General features: G+C 37.9%; 1 protein-coding gene across 1 annotated transcript in view; it reads left to right on the top strand.

Annotated features, from left to right (window-relative positions):
• Nucleotides 1-9,143: 9,143 nt before the first annotated feature.
• LOC102218164 (TGF-beta receptor type-2-like) overlaps nt 9,144-20,428 on the top strand; it is a 30,994-nt gene continuing 19,709 nt past the window's right edge. Inside the window, exons 1-3 of the mRNA XM_023345277.1 lie at nt 9,144-9,422; nt 16,846-16,987; nt 18,665-18,858. Coding sequence (XP_023201045.1) covers nt 9,347-9,422; nt 16,846-16,987; nt 18,665-18,858 — 412 coding nt within the window. The 5' untranslated portion in view covers nt 9,144-9,346. The remainder of the gene's footprint in view (nt 9,423-16,845; nt 16,988-18,664; nt 18,859-20,428) is intronic.

Consider the following 20,428-nt stretch of genomic DNA (forward strand, 5'->3'; position numbering starts at 1 on the left):
TAGCTTTGTTTTTTTTAAGATACCGAATAATTATTTGAATATGTCTACTCCCGAAATCTCTCCTCAAAAATTCTATTAAATTAAACCTTTCTTTAATACCTACACACTCTCTCAGCATGCATCTTCTCTCTTCTTCATACTTACAACACTCTAAAATAACATGCTCTATTGTTTCAGACTTCTCACAATAATCACACTTTCCAGATGCAAGATTCAGAGAGATACCTTTACTTTCTTTCAAATTTCTTTCTCTGAATCTTGCATCTGGTCCCATAGAAATGAATACTATTTTCTTTGACTCCCCCTAGTGGTCTGGAGCACTTCCGTTTTCAACACTTTTTGTTTGCTGCATTTCATTCGGGGGTGTTTGCGTCTCTCTTTTTATTTGCTGCATTTCATTCGGGGGTGTTTGAGTCTCTCTTTTTATTTGCTGCATTTCATTCGGGGGTGTTTGCGTCTCTCTTTTTATTTGCTGCATTTCATTCGGGGGTGTTTGCGTCTCTCTTTTTATTTGCTGCATTTCATTCGGGGGTGTTTGCGTCTCTCTTTTTATTTGCTGCATTTCATTCGGGGGTGTTTGCGTCTCTCTTTTTATTTGCTGCATTTCATTCGGGGGTGTTTGCGTCTCTCTTTTTATTTGCTGCATTTCATTCGGGGGTGTCTTCTTTTTTGTTTGCATGTTTTCTCTTTTGCTGCGCATTTGCACCTGTCGGCCACCGTAATTACTGATGATTTAAGCTGAGCAGTCCGCAATTTTCTACGTATCTTTATATGTTGTCTCTTCTCTCTAGTGAACTTTTTCTAATATTTGATGACTGTTTGGATCATTTAACTCTGATTTTCAAGAATAGTTGATCACCAACATAAACAAGATGTGTGTTTTGATAGATTTATCTTTAACACTGGAATAATTCTGAACACATTCCTTTTAATAATCGACTGATTTACAAAGTCTGCATCATGCATCTCACGACTGCTGATTCTCCGGGCTTTCTATTACTTTACTACACCATCTAGTGAAGCAATTTCTACCAAGAACAAGTTAGTCATGTTGGACTGTGTTATTTTTGACCGCTGTATGTAATAGCAGGAGACCAGAAGAAGCAAATATAAGACACACATGTAGCAGGATGCTGATGATCCTTTAAATGTTCTTACATTTGGGCCCATAAAGAAATAGAGATTGCTCGGTACGCCAACAAGCACACCAAGGCAAGAAATAACGTTTCAGAAGCTTTGGAAAGTTATTCTCTCTCACAAGAACTGACTCATTTGCAAATAACACTGTAAGCATTGTCTCCAACTTGTGTGTGCATTTGCAAAATGGATTTATATAAATTCGTTCTCCATATCAAAATTTGAGATCAGCTGCTACTTTCCACACCTCCGTGTTTCTGTGCGACTGCCAAACATTTGTGTTATTTGATGTGATGAGGTATCCACCCACACAGGTTTCATTAGTACAGGGATCACTGTTCTCTTTTTAGTATGCATGAAATCCTGTGATTTACCACATTTATTCCAACTCAACATCAGAGAGCTTCATTACTCTAATGTGTGACTGTACCCTCGGCCATTTTAAGTGAGCCATATTGAAGTATTTATTGGGGTCCAGGCCAGTTAAATCTTCTCCCTTCGCTGGAAGAGAACCCAGATTGTGCTCTGTAATCTGGGTTCGGTGAATTGCATGGCCGTAATCTTCATCATCTTCTCTCTGCTCTGCTGAACCACAGAAGTAGTTGCAGGCTGAGTACAAACAGCAGGGCGATCTTCAATGTGGTAAAGCCCTGTGAACTTATGCTCCGTTTAAAACCTTGGATTTGTGACCATTTTCAAAATGATGGTGAAAGTTTCTTATCTTTATCTTGGTACGCTTACAGCTAAAGACACATTTTTGCCTCCTATATCAATAAACTCTATAGACGTACAATGAGTGCGGTCTATGTTGCAGCATTTGATTAGATGTTTGCTTTTTCTTGCAGTGGAATCGCTCTACAAACAACCTTGGCACAGTTCTGAACATCTATTTATATTCTTTCTGAGAACAATAGCCATTAGTTGTGATATCAAAGGTTGCGGTCTGTGAAGTTTTGAGGGCGAATCCTGCTTTCCCTTAATGTCTCCAACTAATCCAAGCAGACGAGTGATGGGGAAAAAAGATAGAAAGGCTGTTGTGGCACTAAGATACTGTACCAGTTTATTAAAAGGGGATGTGTGCGTGTATGTGTGTGTGTTTGTAGTAGTGTTAGTGTGCTGGGTGTTTGCCCAGCAGTGGACACAAAGTTAATTCTATGAAATGCTGAAGTCATACATTAGGAATTTGTGGCAGGCTGCAACAACATTCAAAGTAAGATGTTATTCATCACTACTCTGTTTATCATATTTGAGGAAATTATAGCATTTCTGTGGCTTTGTGGCTTTAAGACGAAGGTTACATGCACGCAATGCTGAGATACATTTCACACATGTTTGAGTGCTGTAAAATGTTGTCTTCTAGATGTCTTTCGGTCCACAGTTTAACAGCTTTCACAGCATGAATTCCAATAAACGGAGTCACTTTTGGTACATTACAAAGCAGCGTGTAGAATGTCAGCATGTATGTCATTCAAAACGGTTATAAAACGAACAAAGAAGCTTGGTTGGCTCAGAAAAACTGAGAGATTTTGCTAGCAACAGCAGGGAGTACAGATTTATTATGACAGAATTAATCCCTTCACCAGGATTCAGTCAGATTCAGTAACAGATAGAAACAAAATATGATCTGATGGGTTAAGTCAATGAAAAGTGTTTTTATCTTTAGGAAAATATGTTGATCAACATAATTCGGGTGAGGCAAACTGCTAGATTGAAAATACCGATGACATGATAATGCAGTCTTTCAAAGTTCATTTTTTTCCCAAAAAAACACTTTATGTTAGTTCTGAGGCATCATTTATATGGGCATGTTATTTTTATTTTTTATAAAAAAAATTTAACGTAAATGTTTGTAACCGTTTGTGCCCCACATTGCAGGGAAATGGAATTTTAGGGAAGCCAAACACACATTTGTGAAATTCCTTATGTATTAGCTCAACCTCTAATCTGACCTACAACCCCAGATGCATAACCTGCATCATATTTGACAACAACACTGACAGGTGACATGTTAATGGTTGTGCTTCACCTGTTCAAAGTTGTGCTTACTGTTAACCAGGTGAGGAGGGTTTGTGTGCATGTCCCATCATACTCCATGTTTAAAATTTGGGTTGTTATTAGAGTACCTGGGTGAAACCGTTTCTGAAAACGATCCCATGTGGATTCAGGCGCTTTTGAAAACGCTATCCTGTTTTAGAAAAAACGTTCCCGCCTGGATGGGTCCTGACGAAATTTATAACGCACAACAGGAATGTCAGTAGAATAAAAATCTGTAAAAGTTACAAGCTACCTTTGTAAACATCACTGTCATCTGGACACGTCAGTTTTTACTCGTACAAAGTTTTAAAAAACAATGCCTTCAAATTTTATTGAAAAATTGCGTCAAGCCATCTGGATAAGAATGAGTACAGAATGTCTTGAACGACCGCCAAGGTTTCTTTTTTCAGTTTTTAAATTTTATATGTAATAATGAACACTTCAAGTTTGGTAAAACCATCATTTCAACATGTCATAATAGACACTTCATGTTTGATCAATTTTTGGTCGTTATTTGATTTACCCAGTATGATGACAAAATCTATAACAGAAGTATTAAATCATTGCTGTCACCTTTTAAAGGGCTGAAATATTAAGTCAATTAAGGAACAAAATGGATATGCTTTATATATATATACCTCTGACCACATCATGTTAATGTCTGGTTAAAAACCATTACCATAATGGCAAAATAACTTCACACTATTTACTGATGATTTGGGTTTGTTTATCACAAACTTCATCTTGCCTGAGTTTTCTAGATTCAAATGGGAGGACTTCTGTCTGAAAATTTTTTTAAATTAATGTTTTTTAAGTTAGTTTTACCTGCCAAAAACATCAGTTTATCTAATAAATAAAAACACAATGTAACATTAGATTTTTTTTTCTCTTGTGATTCTTATAACCAATTTCTAAAATATGTTAAATATGTCTCTTTTCTAAATTCTGTCATAACCACTCAGCTCTGAATTCAGTTTATGCTGTGACTGAAGAGAGGCAGGCAGGCAGCTCACATCCTTCCAGAGATCTGCAGCGTAAAGGTCTCAAAAGATTTACACATCCTGACAGAGCCAATTACTGCTGCAGAAGCAACACCAGATGAGATGTGCTCTGCTCAGTTTCCGCTCTACTCCTCTCCCAGCTTGATTTCGCCTTTCAGTTTCCACACTGTTGTTTTGTGCTGTCTTGACTCATCTTTAGTCCTTAGACGACCCTGAAAGCCGTACACTACACCGTGTCTTGAACAGTTTGACTCTAACACTGTGAGAGCTAACTTAAGCTCTCTGGGGCAGAAGTAAGTTTTGAAGGATTGTGGAGGCACATCCTGAGGCAGGTTCACTTTTCAGATTGACATATTAGAGGAGAAGCATCAGTGAGGGCAAAGTCAGGCCTGCAACAACACAAAAAAGCAACTATATTTATGTGGTGCAAGCACACACCTTACATGAACAAGAGCATTATGTCTTGAAACACCACTGATTGTCTTGTTTTTAAGATACAACATGCCAAGCAGAACTCTGAAATCAACATTTATATTATTGGGGTTTGATTGGATACATTTTTTGAAAACCTAAGATATAAGACTAATAACATTTAAGAGGAAAAATTTCAGCAGATGCTTTCCATCCTTTTATACAAATAAGGATGACTTTTACTGGGATAGCAGGATTTTTAGGAGGCTTCTGTGGGGTAATTATCAGCAGTCAGTATATTATCTACAGCAGACCATATTGAGCTGTCAATTATAATCTGTTTCAGATTATAGTTTTGTAAACACAAGCTCACCTGTGAGGCTTACTTTGTCGTTTAGTGCAAAATACATTTTGATCTGATGAGTTCTCAGGCTTATTTGGCTCTCTAAACATCACCACCATTATCACTGTAGTACATAAAGAATATACATTACGTATTATGTATCAGCCTCGCTTCTGTGGCTACAATGTAGCTTACCACCATCAGTGTGTCTAAAGAAATCCACCATCTCCGGACTAGATAAATCACTACACAAGTTCAGGCCCTTTACAGGTAATCCCCTTAAGGTTCATTAAACATGGCTGAACTCCTTCTTTTTTTTGTCTGGCTGTTATTATAACGCTGTTATCTATAATCCTCAAATTGCAGTTCTCTACATCAAGTGTTTCATTCTTTCTTCACATGGCCTCAGTCCATGTGTCAAATCGGGTGATTGAGATGTGTCTGTACCATGTGCAACATGTTATGACCTGAAAGGGGGTTCATATTTTCTCAGGCCACAGTAAAAGTTGCAGGACTGCAGTTTGAGATCCCTGAACCAGACGGAGTGAGGATGGATTCTAAAACTACCCAGCTATGGTATAGAGAATTTATAAGTGTAAAAATTAGGAATGTAATAACTAAATTTGAACCGTTTCATGGATGCATGCATGTAGAACATGAGTGCGTGTTGAGAAGCCAAGTCAATTGAATATAGATTCATCTGTTTGTATAAAAATGTATCCGTTCAGATGAAAGCTACCACGTGAGTGAACTCTTGATTTGCCTTCATCTGCTGCTATTTTTGTGCAGCAGGAGGATTTTGTTGCTGCTGTTCTTCTTGCTGTCTGTAAATAAAGCTGCTGCAATGTGGGAAAAGTAATTTGCTTTTCACTGCAGCTTAGCTCAGTTGTCAAAGTCACACTCGAACAAACAGGCCACTAAAAGTCACTGGCTCTCGACAGAGTGCTGTATCCAAAGATATTAGTGGAAATGTGGCACCCGAGTGGAGTACCCAATATGAACCAGCAGGGATTGTGAACAGAGTTCCAACAACCAGTAAAAGTTCCAATAATTTATTTTAAAAACAGGAAATCAAAAGAGAGAGGAGGCGCAGGCAGTCCTTGGTAACCAAGTCAAAACGAGTCTATAAAATAGATGCTTAGCTCCAGCCTCTGAGGAACCTCAGCCGCACCCTGGTCCCGACGGCTCCTCCAGCCGCCCACGCGCTTCTCGACGGCAACCAGTCGAGTAACCCGCGGCCTCCAACAGCAACCCGACGGATGGCGCTTCCTGGCAACCCGTCCTCTCGTCGCTAGTTCCTGAGCCTGCTCGTGCCGTCCTCCACAAAAAGAACCAGCCCAAGTCCGTCCGCCTCTTCTCAGTAGATGTCTCACCATCGATGATTTTATCCCAGTCCCAGTCTGCACGCTGCTTAATCAGAATGCGGAACACCTGTGCTGATGCAGTGGGCGTCTCCGGGTGCGCGTGGCACGTGACCTCAAAAACATGCAACACAACAATAAACACTTCAAAACATAACAATCCTAAGCAACAAATATAAAAAACATCACTTGAACTCAAAAGGAAAAACGAGGCCACATTACCACAGAAAGTTGAGTGGAAGGAAAACTTTTAGTAGAAAACGGTGCACAAGCGACAGAAACAGCAATGAAAAAGGTGAAGCAAAGTCCATTCAAGAAACTGGGGAGGAGATTATCTGGATTATGAAAAATAGAAAGTCAGATGAAGTCATCTTGAGGCTCTAAAAATAGAGCAACCGTGTCAAATTTAATAACTAACAATTAATGTCACCGAGTGGGAGGGCAGGACGAGTGATGTCTGTTAGCATCATTAAAATACCATAAATCATCTATTTGCCGTCAGTGTTATCTGAAGGCATGCGTCCAGAGATTTGTTATAAGGGTCACTCTGTTTGTCGTCCAACTTGACCAAAGCAGTACACAGGAACACAAGGCGCCTGCTTTGAGCATATTACCGCTCAGGATGTTTATCTGGTTCTTGTTTATCTGTGTTTGCTCACTACTGTAAGAAATAAGTAGCTCAAAGGCACAAAACTCTGTGAAGCTTGTGTAGGAGGGGGAAGCTGAAAGTAAAAGAAAATGGCACGTGGACTAAAATAAGCCTCCCAGGGTATGCTGGGGTTTCCTGCTCAATTGAAGCAGATAAAGCTATAAAGTCAGGTATGTATTTATACAGAAGTTTTGTTTGAATGTTGTGGTCATTGAGCAGGATGTTGAAACCCTCACATGTGCTGAGGTCTGTGGCCTGTTTTGGCCTTAAAATGCTTTTGGATCTCCACCTTGTGACTTGACGTCCACTTTGCAGTACCTAATGGCTGCACATGCCTAAAACAGACACCTAGACATAAACACGACTTTCCACACCCGCTAACTGAGAGCCAAGAATGACGGAAGACAAAATAACGGAGGCCAGTAAAGTGTTTCCTTTCAGAAAAGTCTTTTAAATATAGTTTTACAAATAAAAGTATGCACAAGTATGCTAACAAGAGCTCCTCTTTTGTTTAGGCAACATGATTTATTTTTTCTTTTGCTGCATGTATGTTAAAATGTTACGTACAAAAGTTAAAAAGTTACCCAACAGCTGATGATAGAGGACATTAAGGGAGCAGTCACGTTTTTTCCAAAGAATCATAAGCCTTTTGGGGTCACAGGGTCAGAGCTCCAGCCTGACGTCACTTCTCAAGCATGCAGAGCGAAAACATCCCAGAGAAGAGCTGCAGCAGATGAATAATTTCTGAGTGTTCTGGGGCGCTAAACTCCTCTCTGTGTCCTCAACTAAAATAACAAAAGTAAATGAGAATTAGACAGTTCCTTATGCGGGCCTTGAAGGAAACAGGAGCATTTCCAGAGGAGCATGCCAGCATAAGTGTGTCATTTCAATTTGTGGTGTGGACAGTAGTAGGCTGAGCTGACCTAGTGTACATACTCCAAGTCAGCAGGATTCCTTGCTTTTTTACTTGTCTCATTCCCTTTCATAACTACATATTTAAACGTTTGCTTATCTGTTTAATCCTTGTAACTATGCACCAAACAAACAATTTTTGATGCACATTTTTGAGATGTCTCGGGGCGCACCGATCCACTTTTTTCACTACCAATACCTACACAGATATCTGAGGTTTAGTATCGATCGGCCGATACCAATCCGAAATAAAAGTGCAGAATTGACTTAAAACTTTTTATACTTTTATTTTTAACTATAATGGGAAGTAGTTTGCAAGATGTTCAGTTGTATGACCAAACTGACTTATACAGACTGCATATTAGTTTATTCAGTGGTTTGCACGAGCAGTACAGAGACTCTTCCACCACATTTACTTGACATGGCTAAAGTTAGCATTGTATTTCTATTCATCAGTAGTTTTTTATATGAACAATATGGCTTTCTGCACAGGGCACCACAAGGGAAAAAAACTAATATTGCACCCAGAATAGTTTTTTCTAATGTTTAGCTGGAAGTTAAGTTCAGTGGAAGATAAAGCTGATGTTGGCTGGAGTCGATACAATATTAAAGGGCTGCTTTATTTTATTTTATTTTATTTTATTTTAAGAAGTTTAACATGTATTGAACTATTTATAATTCAAGTCTCAACATTTTCAGTGTCTGTGGGGTGACCGAAGGGAGGGTTGCCCTTTAGTTTAGGGCAAACTAAAGGGAAATTTCACAGTTTCATTCGGGGAGATTTGGGCTGCGGTTCTATTTGAAAGTCTGTTTTGTGTGGATAAACTTTAATTGCCTTATTTCCACTGATTACAGATTCTTTAAAGCACCGTTTGAATGCTGATATCCATTTTTTTTATAGACTTGCCATCCAAAATAAACTGCCGTTTGAACCTTATGTCACAAAACTAAGTGTATCTCTCTAACGGGAATTTCCTTATGTAACTTTGGGCCGACCCTGTTACAGGGTTTAAAAAGTGACCATTTCACTAGATATGACACCTTTAAATGAAAATATGAGTTTTCTTAAGTAAATCTGTTTGTATATACGTGTGTAGCCCAGAAGTGAAGTCTCTAATTAAGCAAGTATGGAGCGTGTAATTTTCAAGCCTTTGCTCTACTGGCTCTGAGCTTCTTAATGACATGCTTCAAAACTCTGTGAGCCACAGAAGCATGATTGAGAAGAACAAGAAGAAGAAGAAGAGAGAAAGAAAGAGAGAGAGAGAAGAAAAAACCTGTCCAGCCCCTCTGAAGATTTCCTGTCTCAGGAAAGGCGCACATACTGTGAGTCATATAGGGCAAGTCCTGCCTGGTGTTTACGCTGCTTCTACACCGAGCTGTGAAGTCGCGTTTTGTGGAGGAGCAACAGGCGGCTGGATCCCAGAGAAACTCGGATATTTAACTCTTCTGTCCAGGCTCAATTAATGAAAAAGAAAGGGGGCGTGTGGTCCGGTTCTACATGGAGCTGCTTCGGTTTTCCGTTTTCTGCTGCGGAGCGGTCCTGTTCGGTATTGTGCTTCTGCCGGTGGAGACGAGTGAGTGAAACTTATTAAAACTTGTTAAAGGGGCGAGTTGACTCAAAGTTTCAACAAAGAACTTCCTTATTTTAAAAGAAAGATTCTTTGTTTTAAAAGACTTTTATTAAAACAGTGTAAATTGAGTCGGAGAAACTAAACTAAACACAAAAGTAGAGTAATTCCGACATGTATTGTCTGATCTCAAATCTATCATCGACTTTTAGAAACTAATCAAATGTTTGAGTTCCTTAAGATGTTGTCTCATTTTATGTGAAAAACGGTTTAATGTCTTACGAAGATATGACTGGCTTTATTTTACGAGACAAAAGCAGTTTTAAGGAGCACGTTTGGTTTGACAGTTTGATCGGTGGTTTCGAAAGTCTTGAGAGCCTCCGAATAATCAAAGTAAATACCAGAAATAATAGTGGCAATTGATATGTGTGACCTAAATAGATAAAAATCAAGACAATGAAAGGTCGGTTGATATCGGTTGGTGCCGTTTTAGAGTATTTAAATCCTTTAGCAGTGGCGTCCACAAAGGTGGGTTTGAGGAGACTATGCTGCAGTCCCCTTATGCACTCAGTGGACCCGCGGTATATCACCACAGCTGCTAGTGAATTGCACTAAATCCCCCTAAAAACCAGCATATCTGCCTTTTTAAATAATTTAACCGCACAATATACCTCAGAAACCATCTTAGCACTACACCAGAAGCTAATATCTACAGTCTTCCTTATGCTCTGGGGTGTAAACAACAGTCAATAGTCTGTCAAGTAGTATTGTATCTGTGTATTTCAGTTTCCTAAGCTGTATTTCTTTCAAATATTTTAGATATTTTATGCACACACACACACACACACACAAAATCTGCAAGTAGTGAAAGTTTCTGTGAATACTCTGGAGTTATGCTCCACAGAAAAATCTAAAAATGATCTGTGAAAACGTGGGGGTCTTCTGTGGTTTGTTTATAGATATGGATCGCAGACAGGTTTAGATGAGTCGCAACTACAGTCCAGAATGAAATATTCACACTGTGATACCAATAAATTTCCACTATCATGACATTTAGGCAAACTTTTAAAGTAGAAATGTGTAAGTTATGCTGTCACTTTTTTTTTTTTTTTTTTTTTTTTACAAAAAGTGACCATTATTCCAGCTAATAATATTATTATTAGTCATAACAATATTATCAATAAGCTAATATGCCTTGTCTGTCCATTGTATTTATATTGGGAAATATTTGCAAACAGTTGAATTGTCTTTATTGTAATCAATGTGAAAGTGTAGTAACCCTCTTTCAGCCAGCTGACTGGCAGTGTGCAGCATCAAGCGTGGGAGTGTTTTCCTGTGTTTCTATGCATCCTAAGGTGGAAAACACTCTGCTCAGTCTAGCACTTAAGCAAAATGTCTTTAAGCAATGGGACAGTTATGGCAAAATGTTTTGGTTTACTGTGATATGTCTAGTTGCAACATTTATAAACTTATTTATGCTAATTTCTTTTCTTGTCTTATTTTGGGTAACAATAATGAATGAACTCTCTCCCACCGTGAGGTCCAGTATGTTGCCTTCAGTATCAATGTTATTGTTCCTCGATACAACTGCACCAACATAGATATTTCTTGCAGTTTTGAATGGCATCCATAATAATAATGTGAACTTTTAGCCATGTATTTTTTCTTTTGATTTTCAAAAAGCAAAGAGTGTATTTTTCAGTTCAAAATGTACTACAAGAAGAAAAACAGCCCTGGAATGCTCCTTCAATCTTTTCTAGTTTTGTAGAATTTTTTTTTTTTTAAAAAAAGGCAAAATGTAACATGAGGGGAAACAGACTCTCTTTGTTTGGCTGAAAGATGAGCTGAAATTGTGTCCCACTTTTGAACTTTCTGAACTTCCAAATTTCTAAGTTAGATAAATGAACAGATAGGTCCTTAAAGTTATCGTTTTCAAATGGGAAAGAAGGAGGTGTCCCACAAAAGCTAAACTTTCATTTAAAAAAAACGTTGTATTTCTCAAATTAAACTCTTTATGCCCTTCTGATTATTTGTATCTCTAAATCAGAAATATGCAACCTCCTTCAGCAAAACCATTCATGCAGTGCTCAGAACATCTTTTTTGGTTTGCGAAATTTGTTGTTATCTTTTATTACAAACAGTACTTATCACAGAGAACATCCATTATCCGATTTTCCAACTTAACCCTGAAACAAGGTTAAGTTTGATGTTATTCCCAGATTGCCACATTCAGAGATCAGTAGAGCGCAGCTTCAGAAGCCATGAGAGTTTGGTCCTGGTTCACTGCTCTTCACTACATCACAGTCAATTTGATTGTGTTTGTCTTGGAAATAATCAGAAGTTATTTTAAGCCCAATTAAAGGAAACCCAAGTACCACATTCTGAGAACAGCAACCCTACTGAAAAATAAACAGCATACATAGTTTAAATTTGACTAATCATACTTTAAGTATGTTAAAAGATGATTTCACTTAATAAAGTTTTGCTATAACAGTCTAACAAGCAGAAATAATTGTCAAACATCTGAACCTGTCTTAAATGCTTCAAAATAAGTTGTTATAAGTTACACAAAGTATAATATTTTACTTCTTTCTTCTGATAATCAGACTCTTAGCAAATGAGAACACATGTACTTCAAAGTTCTGTGTAGTATTTTCTAAAGAGCAGCTTCTGATTAGGTTGTGTGTATGTGCGTACATCAAAAATAGATTTCATTATCAGTTTTGGTCATTTGGACAAGATCTAAATGTGCTAATCCAAATATCAAAATGTGGGGGTATGTAACATTTACCCCCAAAAAAAGGTTTTTCACATTATTGTCAAAACTGTCACCTTGTTGTGACAGTATATTATGTGACAGATAATCTGTGAACTCATCCACTTCCTCCCAGTGCTACTACTGCCATCTCTCAGTCACAAACAACCAATCAGAGCCAGGAGGAGTGTCTTAGCGGCGAAACAGCATACCATTTCAAGAAAGACATTTAACTGTCATCAACAGTGACCATGCTACCTAGCCTGAGCGGTCAGAACGGGCTCCCTGTTTGGTAAACCAGCTGTGAGCAGCACATACACGAGTAGATTGACAGCTCTAAGATCTCCCTCTAGCTCTTACTAGCCTTTTCTGATTGATTTATGTAGTTAACACTGGAAGAAGACAGAGGAACTCATTTTTTTTCACAGATTATTATTATTATTATTATATACTGTCATGACATAGTGACAGTTTTAAGAAATGTGTAAAAAAAAAGCTGATTTTTATAAAAGTTACATACTCCAGCTCTTGTGCTGGCTACAGTACTCTACTTGATAGATCATCGACTATGGCAGGTGGCTTTAGGAGTCTGCTCCCAAGCTCACATTTGCTATATAATTTTCAAGACCAAGGTGAAATTCTCTTTACTCATCACATCCCAAATTACCTAACGTCCTAACATACCAAAGTTCACACTACCTAACCACATGCTAGGTTCCTCAACTACACCTAAGTGTTACGCCAAGTGAAATATTTGTGGAGCCTTTCTACTCCTCCTTATTGTTCTGTCTTATCTTTGACCAAGTCACCCTGCTGCCAGGAAGTTTTACCTTCATCTGTCTCAGACTCAGTCCCAGCGGCACCAAGTAGCTCTGGCTGCTACTAATCCCCTTTCCCCCCACTACTCTGCAATTATATGCAGCCCTGGGTGACAATTACCACCATTCATCCCTTCCACAACCCGCCTCCTGGGTTAAAATGACATGCTCTTTGAGAGGAGCTACTCTAATGATATAATTACTTGAGCTCAGCCACCTTCCTACTACTCAGGAATGGGCTTTCATCCCCCTGTCCCTCGTTTTCGTTGCTGATCCACTTCAAAAAACACCTCTCGAGCCCACGGGGCAGAAATTTAAATTGCTAAGTCATTTAGTTTAGTCTGGAGTTCAAGTGATGCTTTTTGACTTTGGGAGTTTGTTCAGCAGAGATGAGCTCAGAAATGTCTCTCTGCAATTTCCTGAGACAGAGATTTTGTAAAACAAGATGTCAGGATGAATTTCAGTGCAAACTTTCCTGCTCTTCCCTTTTAGGTTTTTTTTTTTTTGTTTGTTTTTTTTGCAGAAGCTGTGCTCTTTTACCGTAAGCCCACCCTCCAGCGTGGCTAAGCTGACACAGAGAGATTTTTGTACCACGTTTCAGAGGCATATTCTGAAATCGGTGTGAAGACGTTTGGCTGCCAAAAAGCATGCTTTCGCTTACACTTCCCAGGCTGAAAAACATCTGACTCTGTTGGTCACATGATCAGCCATGTATGCTTTGCAACCTTCACACGATGCTCTTAAAAATCTGCAAGTAGATGGAAACAAACCTACTTATTTTCAGTATGGCTGCGCATCAAATTCATTGGTTCATGAGCAGATAGTTTCCTGTACACAGAGTCAGGAAACAGCTGAAGTGTGGTTATGTGAATTTCCTGAATTTCAGAGCAGTCACACGCTGCAGATTTCTGCTTTTTAAATCGTCTTTCGGTTCGTCTTACTTCCCAGCATAGGCAGTAGGAAGTAATAGCTTCTCTGCATGGTTTGTTTTCTCACTAACTGCCCTTTAACCTGTAACCTCGTAGCGCTAAAAGTCTTCCCGCCCCTTAAACAATTTTCTTACATTTGTAATGTTCAAACCCCATATTTCGATGTGTCCTATTTTTGATGGTATGAAATGAAGTGCAGTTGTGTGTAATTTGCAAAGAAAATAATGCCTTGTTTCAATTTTTATTTACAAATAAAGTGAAGTGTTGCAGTATTTATATTGTGGCCCCCTGAGTCAATACCTCATTTAGTCAGTACAGTAACTTCAATGAGTCTTTGCAGCTGTAGTTGCAGCTGCAAGTACAGCTGCAAAGACTCTTTTGCTGTTTGTTTCCATCAGCTTTGCTCAACTACAAACTGAAATTTTTGCCTAATCTTGTTTGCAAAATTGCTCAGTTTTCAAGCGTTACCATCACTTCTCAAAGAGCGCTGGCTCTTTTTTTTTTTTAGCATTCTTCTCATATCAGAAGGTGATAGTGTAGCCCAATCTCAAGTATTTTTCAACAGATTTTCTTCCAGTGTTGCACTGTATTTAGCCTCATCCATATTCAAATCAGCTCTGACAAACTTCCTCATTTTTTCTGTAGAAAACCACTCCCCCAGCTGCCACCAACTTGTTTCACAATGACATTGTTGTACTCCCTGACGTGTGTTGTGTTGGTTTAGTTTTTCTCTACTCATCGAATTTTGACTTCTTCAGAATCAGCTTCGTTGGCCGATTTGTGCACCCAAACAATTAATTTGACTATGGTTTCACCAATCACAGTGTACAGACATGAAGTATAAATATATAAACACACATATGAATTATACATAGAAAATATTAATGGAAACACATGTACAATGTGAATGTACAGCTAATGTTTATATGTAAAAATAGTGCAAATATGTCTATTTTTGCACAGGAGAGTAGCTGTAAGGTTTCTGTTTAATGTGTTCATTAGAGAAACAGCATGGGGGAAGAAACGGTTTCTGTGGTGGCTGGTTTTAGCAAATAATCCTCTGTAGTAGCATGAAGGTGAAGGTAAAAGTCTAAGCAGTTTGTGACCAGGATGTGTGGGGTCTGCAGAAATATTAGCTTCCCTTTTCCTGACACCTTCACTTGTACTAGTCCAAGCTGACGATATGATCAGCCACAGTGATCTCCTCTGCAGATGTGATTGCTCTTTGAAGTTTGGACCTGTCCTGTTTTGTAGCTGAGCCAAACCACACCGTGATGGATGAAGCGGACACAAGTGTAAATGTTGGTTTCATCTCACCAGAGCAGCTTCTTCCACATGTTTGCTCATAACCCCTAAAGGCATGTTGCTTTCACACCTAAGTTTAGAAAGTAGTATTTTATTTTCCTGCAACTTCACAAATATGCTTCTCTTCATGTTGGTCTATGTCGTAATAGCCCAATAAAATACATTTAAATTTCTAGCTCTAATTTGACAAAATGTGACAAAGGGTATGAATATTTATGCAAGACGCTAAATCACATTGGTTCTAAAATAAGGGAAAGTCAGTGAAACACAATATACATTGCTCATGACCTTTATTGACATGGCAAACTGAAAATGTTAAATTAGAAGCATAATCTCATACTAAACAAATTGCTGCAGTTTTCTGATGGTGAGCTTTAGGGATTCTTTGACCTTTCCATCCAGGATCGTTTGTCACGAGGCTGGATTTTATTCTGTTTTTGCTCAGACTGAAATTATAGACAAATTTACGCAAGTGCTGTATTTTCCGAGCCTTTATATCAAAAAACGACAGTGTGCCTTACAATCCGGAGCGCATAATTCTGGTGTGCTTTATATATGGAAAAAGATCGAAAATAGATCATCCATTAACAGTGTGCCTTATAATCCAGTGCGATTTATAGTGCGGAAAATACAGTAGTTATTTTCTTGTTGACATTTTCTGGTTTATGAAGATTAAAAAACATCTCCCAAAACATGTTCTCTTGTCTTGCCCATTTTGAAGTGAAATTGGACTTTAAAATTGAAATCATGGTTAACTAATTAGAAGTCTTCAAAAGCCTGATCAGTTTTTTAAAAAGTAAAGTATGCTAAAGTTTTATCTTATATAAGCTGTCATTAATAGTGGCACCAATGATTTAAAAAAAAAATTCTTATTTTGTTTTTTCTCCACTGTGAATAAAAGTACTCAAATTAAGGGCTTTTCTACATTTTCTTGAGCAAGATTATTCCAGTTTAGTAGAAGATGAAAATAATTCTAAGCTTTAAAAAAATCTTTACAGTGATTATTAATAAATCATGGATGATTTTTAGGGATAAGAGGTCTTTTGATGACCACAAATCAGGCAATTTGAATGTTTTTGTCTTGAAAAACATGCATATTTTCCCTTCTTCCTCCAATCACTCATGATCACCAATTACGTCCTTTTGTTTTTTTAATAGTTCTTGGCACAACACATATTTAAATGGGGGAGCCGACTCATTGGAATGACAAATTAAAGGCTTCCCAGCCAGCAGATGGCTTTGCTTTTCCTCTGTTTGTTGTACTTACCCGTCTGGCAGTTGTCTCAGGTCTTAGGTGATTATCAAGCCCGCAGGCGCTCATCACACAATCCAGTCTGTCTGACTGATCTAAACGTGCCTGCTGGCAAAGTCAAGTCCGAACAAGATCAACAGAGATCTTGAAAAAATGTGTCCGCCTCCCTGCGATGAAATATTTTGGATTTTCTTCTTGCTCTCTTGAATAAATCCACTCTAAGACGAATACCATTTTTATTTTCATTGCTTTCTTTTTTTGTTTGTTTTGCTTGTAAAACATTAATGCTGTTGTCATTTATTATTTTCGTATCATCTGGTAACCAATCCGACTTTCTCCATCCTTTTCCTTTTTCCCACTCTCATTTCAGATACCTCCATGATCGCTATAAAACAGCTGTGCAGGTTTTGTGATTTGCAGGCCACCACGTGTCTCGGTAAGGGAATCTGCAAGGTGGATTGTGACATTACCTCCATCTGCCCTGATGATAACGACGTGTGTGTCAGCATCTGGTAAGTTCTGTTTTCACAATAATTCATCATTTGGGATCTGATTTTCATCTTGACTCAGGTTATCTGATGTACTGATATTTAAATGCATTTGTTCTGAATCATGCAAAGCTGACAAAAGCAAAAACAGGAGAATTCTGTAAGGAGTCAAACACTTTTCATGGCACAGTAAATGTCATACTTTTAAGGAATATGTAGGAGCTGTACAAATAGCAAGTTTGGAATAAACTCAAGCTGGACAAATCTACATATTGAATGTCTAAATTCCTGCTGAGTAATTCTGGATTTGTGAGTTCTGAAGGACAATTTAAAGAGGCGCTGCTATCCATGTACCATTAGCTTTCTGCTAACCTCAGCTCATATCATGACCGCTACATTGGCAATGTAATGAGAAACATCAGCATGGCCTTAAACTTTTAACACCAATACAAATCTGCTTCCTGCTGCTTTGCACATCCAGAGCATGAATGATCAGTATGCTTTCAATTTTCAGTTTCTCCAGCAAATTGTTCTAAATCCCCTGGATAAAAGAGAAATTCAGAGGCTTCAGGGTGAAAATAAACACTTTTTGGGTATATAAAAACCAATTATTGCTTCTTAAGTTGGTTAGCACATCTGGGAAAGGACCTAATCTTCCCTCCAAAAGTTGGGAAGAAGAGGAAAAAATGCAAAAATAAAAGAATTGAATTCTATGCATTTTTTAAAATCATATCTATATATGTTTTTCGATAAAATCTAATGTATTTTTAATAATTATTGTGAAAAATAACTTTGTGAAAGGCTACTTGCCATGCTTATCTTTTATGATTGGCTGCCAGTCATCCACAAGCTAGCGTAGCAAACAGGAAATTAACAAATGAGTTTCTGACACAAAGAAAAATATTGAAGGAACTGTCCAGCAGCCCTGCTGCAGAAAAACCCCTGAGAGCTGCAGTGGATGAACTGGAAGTGTGATTAATATAAAATATTGCACATTTTCTTATAATTAAAAGAGGGGATTGTGGTGAAAAGTTTTGTTATCAGGTAATATATCATGTCATAAACGTCAGATTAATAAAGTCATTAGATTTTACTTGATAATAAATTTTCCTCCACAAAATTCATGGCCAACTAAAATCAGAAGATATGAGGCAGAATTTATGCTGATTCAAAGTAATAATTATTGAATAGTGAATAAAAGCGAGGAATAAACATTCTAAAACGTGCTGTTTACATATTTTGAAGCATCGTCTCAGAGGGTCCATGTTTATGGGTCCATGGCATGTAAAAGTTTTGGACCCCCTGCTCCAGCAGAAAATGAGGGCTTTGTAGTCACTTAGTCAAAATCTGGACTGAATTTAAAAGCTGTGGGATAAATAGGCTCAAAAATCCTCTAGTGTGAAAGAATTAGAACAATCCTGCAAAAAAGAGGGGAGCAAAAAACAAAACTCTGCAAGTTGTTGTAAAGTCTGTTGTAAATATCTGTTTTTCCTTATGATTTTCAAAATTAATTTTCCTTTTTAAAAAAGACAAAGTGAGAACGAGGTACATGACATTTAGTACAACATCTCAGCCCCTTTCCAGCAGGGACACAAGCTTCTTTACACAATGTGAAGATGTTTGTGAAGGTATTACGACTCTTTAAGGTCATAGGTCACAGGTAATCAATATGCTTTGTTGTCTCTGTTTTCTCTTTCCAAGGCGGAAGAAAGACAACAATATTACATTTGAAACAGTTTGTCACAATCCAGCTAATCCCCTGTATGGCCTGTACCTGGACGATTACAACAACACAAAGTGCATTATGAAAGAGAAAAAGGCCAAAGACTCAAAGTTTTTCATCTGCTCCTGTTCCAAAGAGGAGGAGTGCAATGATAACATCATTTTTAACCCACGTAAGTTGGACATTTTGTCTTCTGTTTTTGTATCTTTAATTGCAGTGCATGTTTGAGATCCTGATGTTGTGGTTTTTATTTTTTAGTTAGATCTCCATGAATTTTTATGCTTTCACTTTGCCTATGGTATACTATGATTCTACTTCGTTTTGCAGCTGAAATAAAGACACTTCTAGACGGGGCAACAATTTTCCAATTTAATATTCTCCTATTTTGGTGAACATGTCTAAATTTTAGTTTTAGTTTTCTGGTTTTAGCTGGCAGGAGTGTCACCTAGTGTGACCTTTGGTCATAGTCCAACCGGCTTCAAGCTTTGTGTGTGCAGAGATAATTTTCTGCCTTCTATTTTCAATAAACCAGGAATGTTCCACAAAAAAAAGTCTCAATTTATTCTACTGTTTGTGGAACATTCCTTGTAAACTAGCAGTTAATTGTATTTAAAAATCCCAGTAGGTCATAAATTACTAAAATAAGTATGCCACATCGAAAGTTACTCCAATCCTCCTCATCCCCGTTCTGATGTCTGGCTTGAACTTCAGCAAGTTGTCTTCACCATGAGAGGGTGAAGTAGCTGGAGCTCTTATGATGAGAGTGAAACTAAACATTAAAATTTTTAGCTGTAAACGCAAAGCAATTAGATGGAACAAGCTGAGAGCTGCAGACGTTATAATTTCAAATTAGTGTAATGAGTCAGTTGGCGTCTACCCTGCAGATTAATTATAGTAATCGAAAGAAGGGTTCAGTTTATAGGTTACTTGTTTTAAACGTTATAAAATACCCGTACGACTTGATCTACTTTGACCTCTTCTTATGATTGTAAGTGAATCTTCTTGTGATCTCTCAATAATCACAGCAACAGGTAAACTGATATATTAGCTACTGTCGGCTCGTCATGTAAAGTGTCATGCCAGAATGTCAACATGTTTGTACTGTGAGGCTGTGTTTCTTTGATTACAAACCGCTTCAGGACACACCTTTCCTTCTTGTCTACGGTTAGCTATGGAATCTCTTGTATTTTTACTGCATCATCTCTGCAGTAACAGCATAGCGGTAGATTTCTGAGACCTGGCTTGGAACAGCAGAGAGCCAAATTGAAAGCATCTGTGGAGTGCAAACCACGTCATGGAAATGCATTTGCGTGCTCTCGAGAATGTCTGAGCAGTCTCTGTAACTTTTCAGTGAGTAAAGATGGGTGTTGCTGCAGTGAAGGCTGTTGTGATTAAATACCAGTTAGAAAGCAATGATTCCAGTAAGTTTCAGTGAATCTGGCTTGTTATTTTTTAACCAGTGGTTAATTTTTATTAGGCATCCACAGAACGCAGGATTCCTTAAACCTTTATCTTACCATAACCTTTGGGTAATGTTTGTTCTTCTCAAAGAAAAATACAAGTGATTTATTTATTTATTTCATATATATATATTTAGTTATGTATTTAATTTCAATTTAACTTTTTTAGGTGCTTTTGACTGATATTTACAGATAGTTTGATGGTTAAGAAACAAGAAAAGCGGACAATTGGGGAACAAAAATGTCCGGTCTAAAAACTCTCCACAGTAGATGAAGAGTTTT

This window comes from Xiphophorus maculatus, chromosome 13 (assembly GCF_002775205.1).
Source record: "Xiphophorus maculatus strain JP 163 A chromosome 13, X_maculatus-5.0-male, whole genome shotgun sequence".
Taxonomy (NCBI): domain Eukaryota; kingdom Metazoa; phylum Chordata; class Actinopteri; order Cyprinodontiformes; family Poeciliidae; genus Xiphophorus; species Xiphophorus maculatus.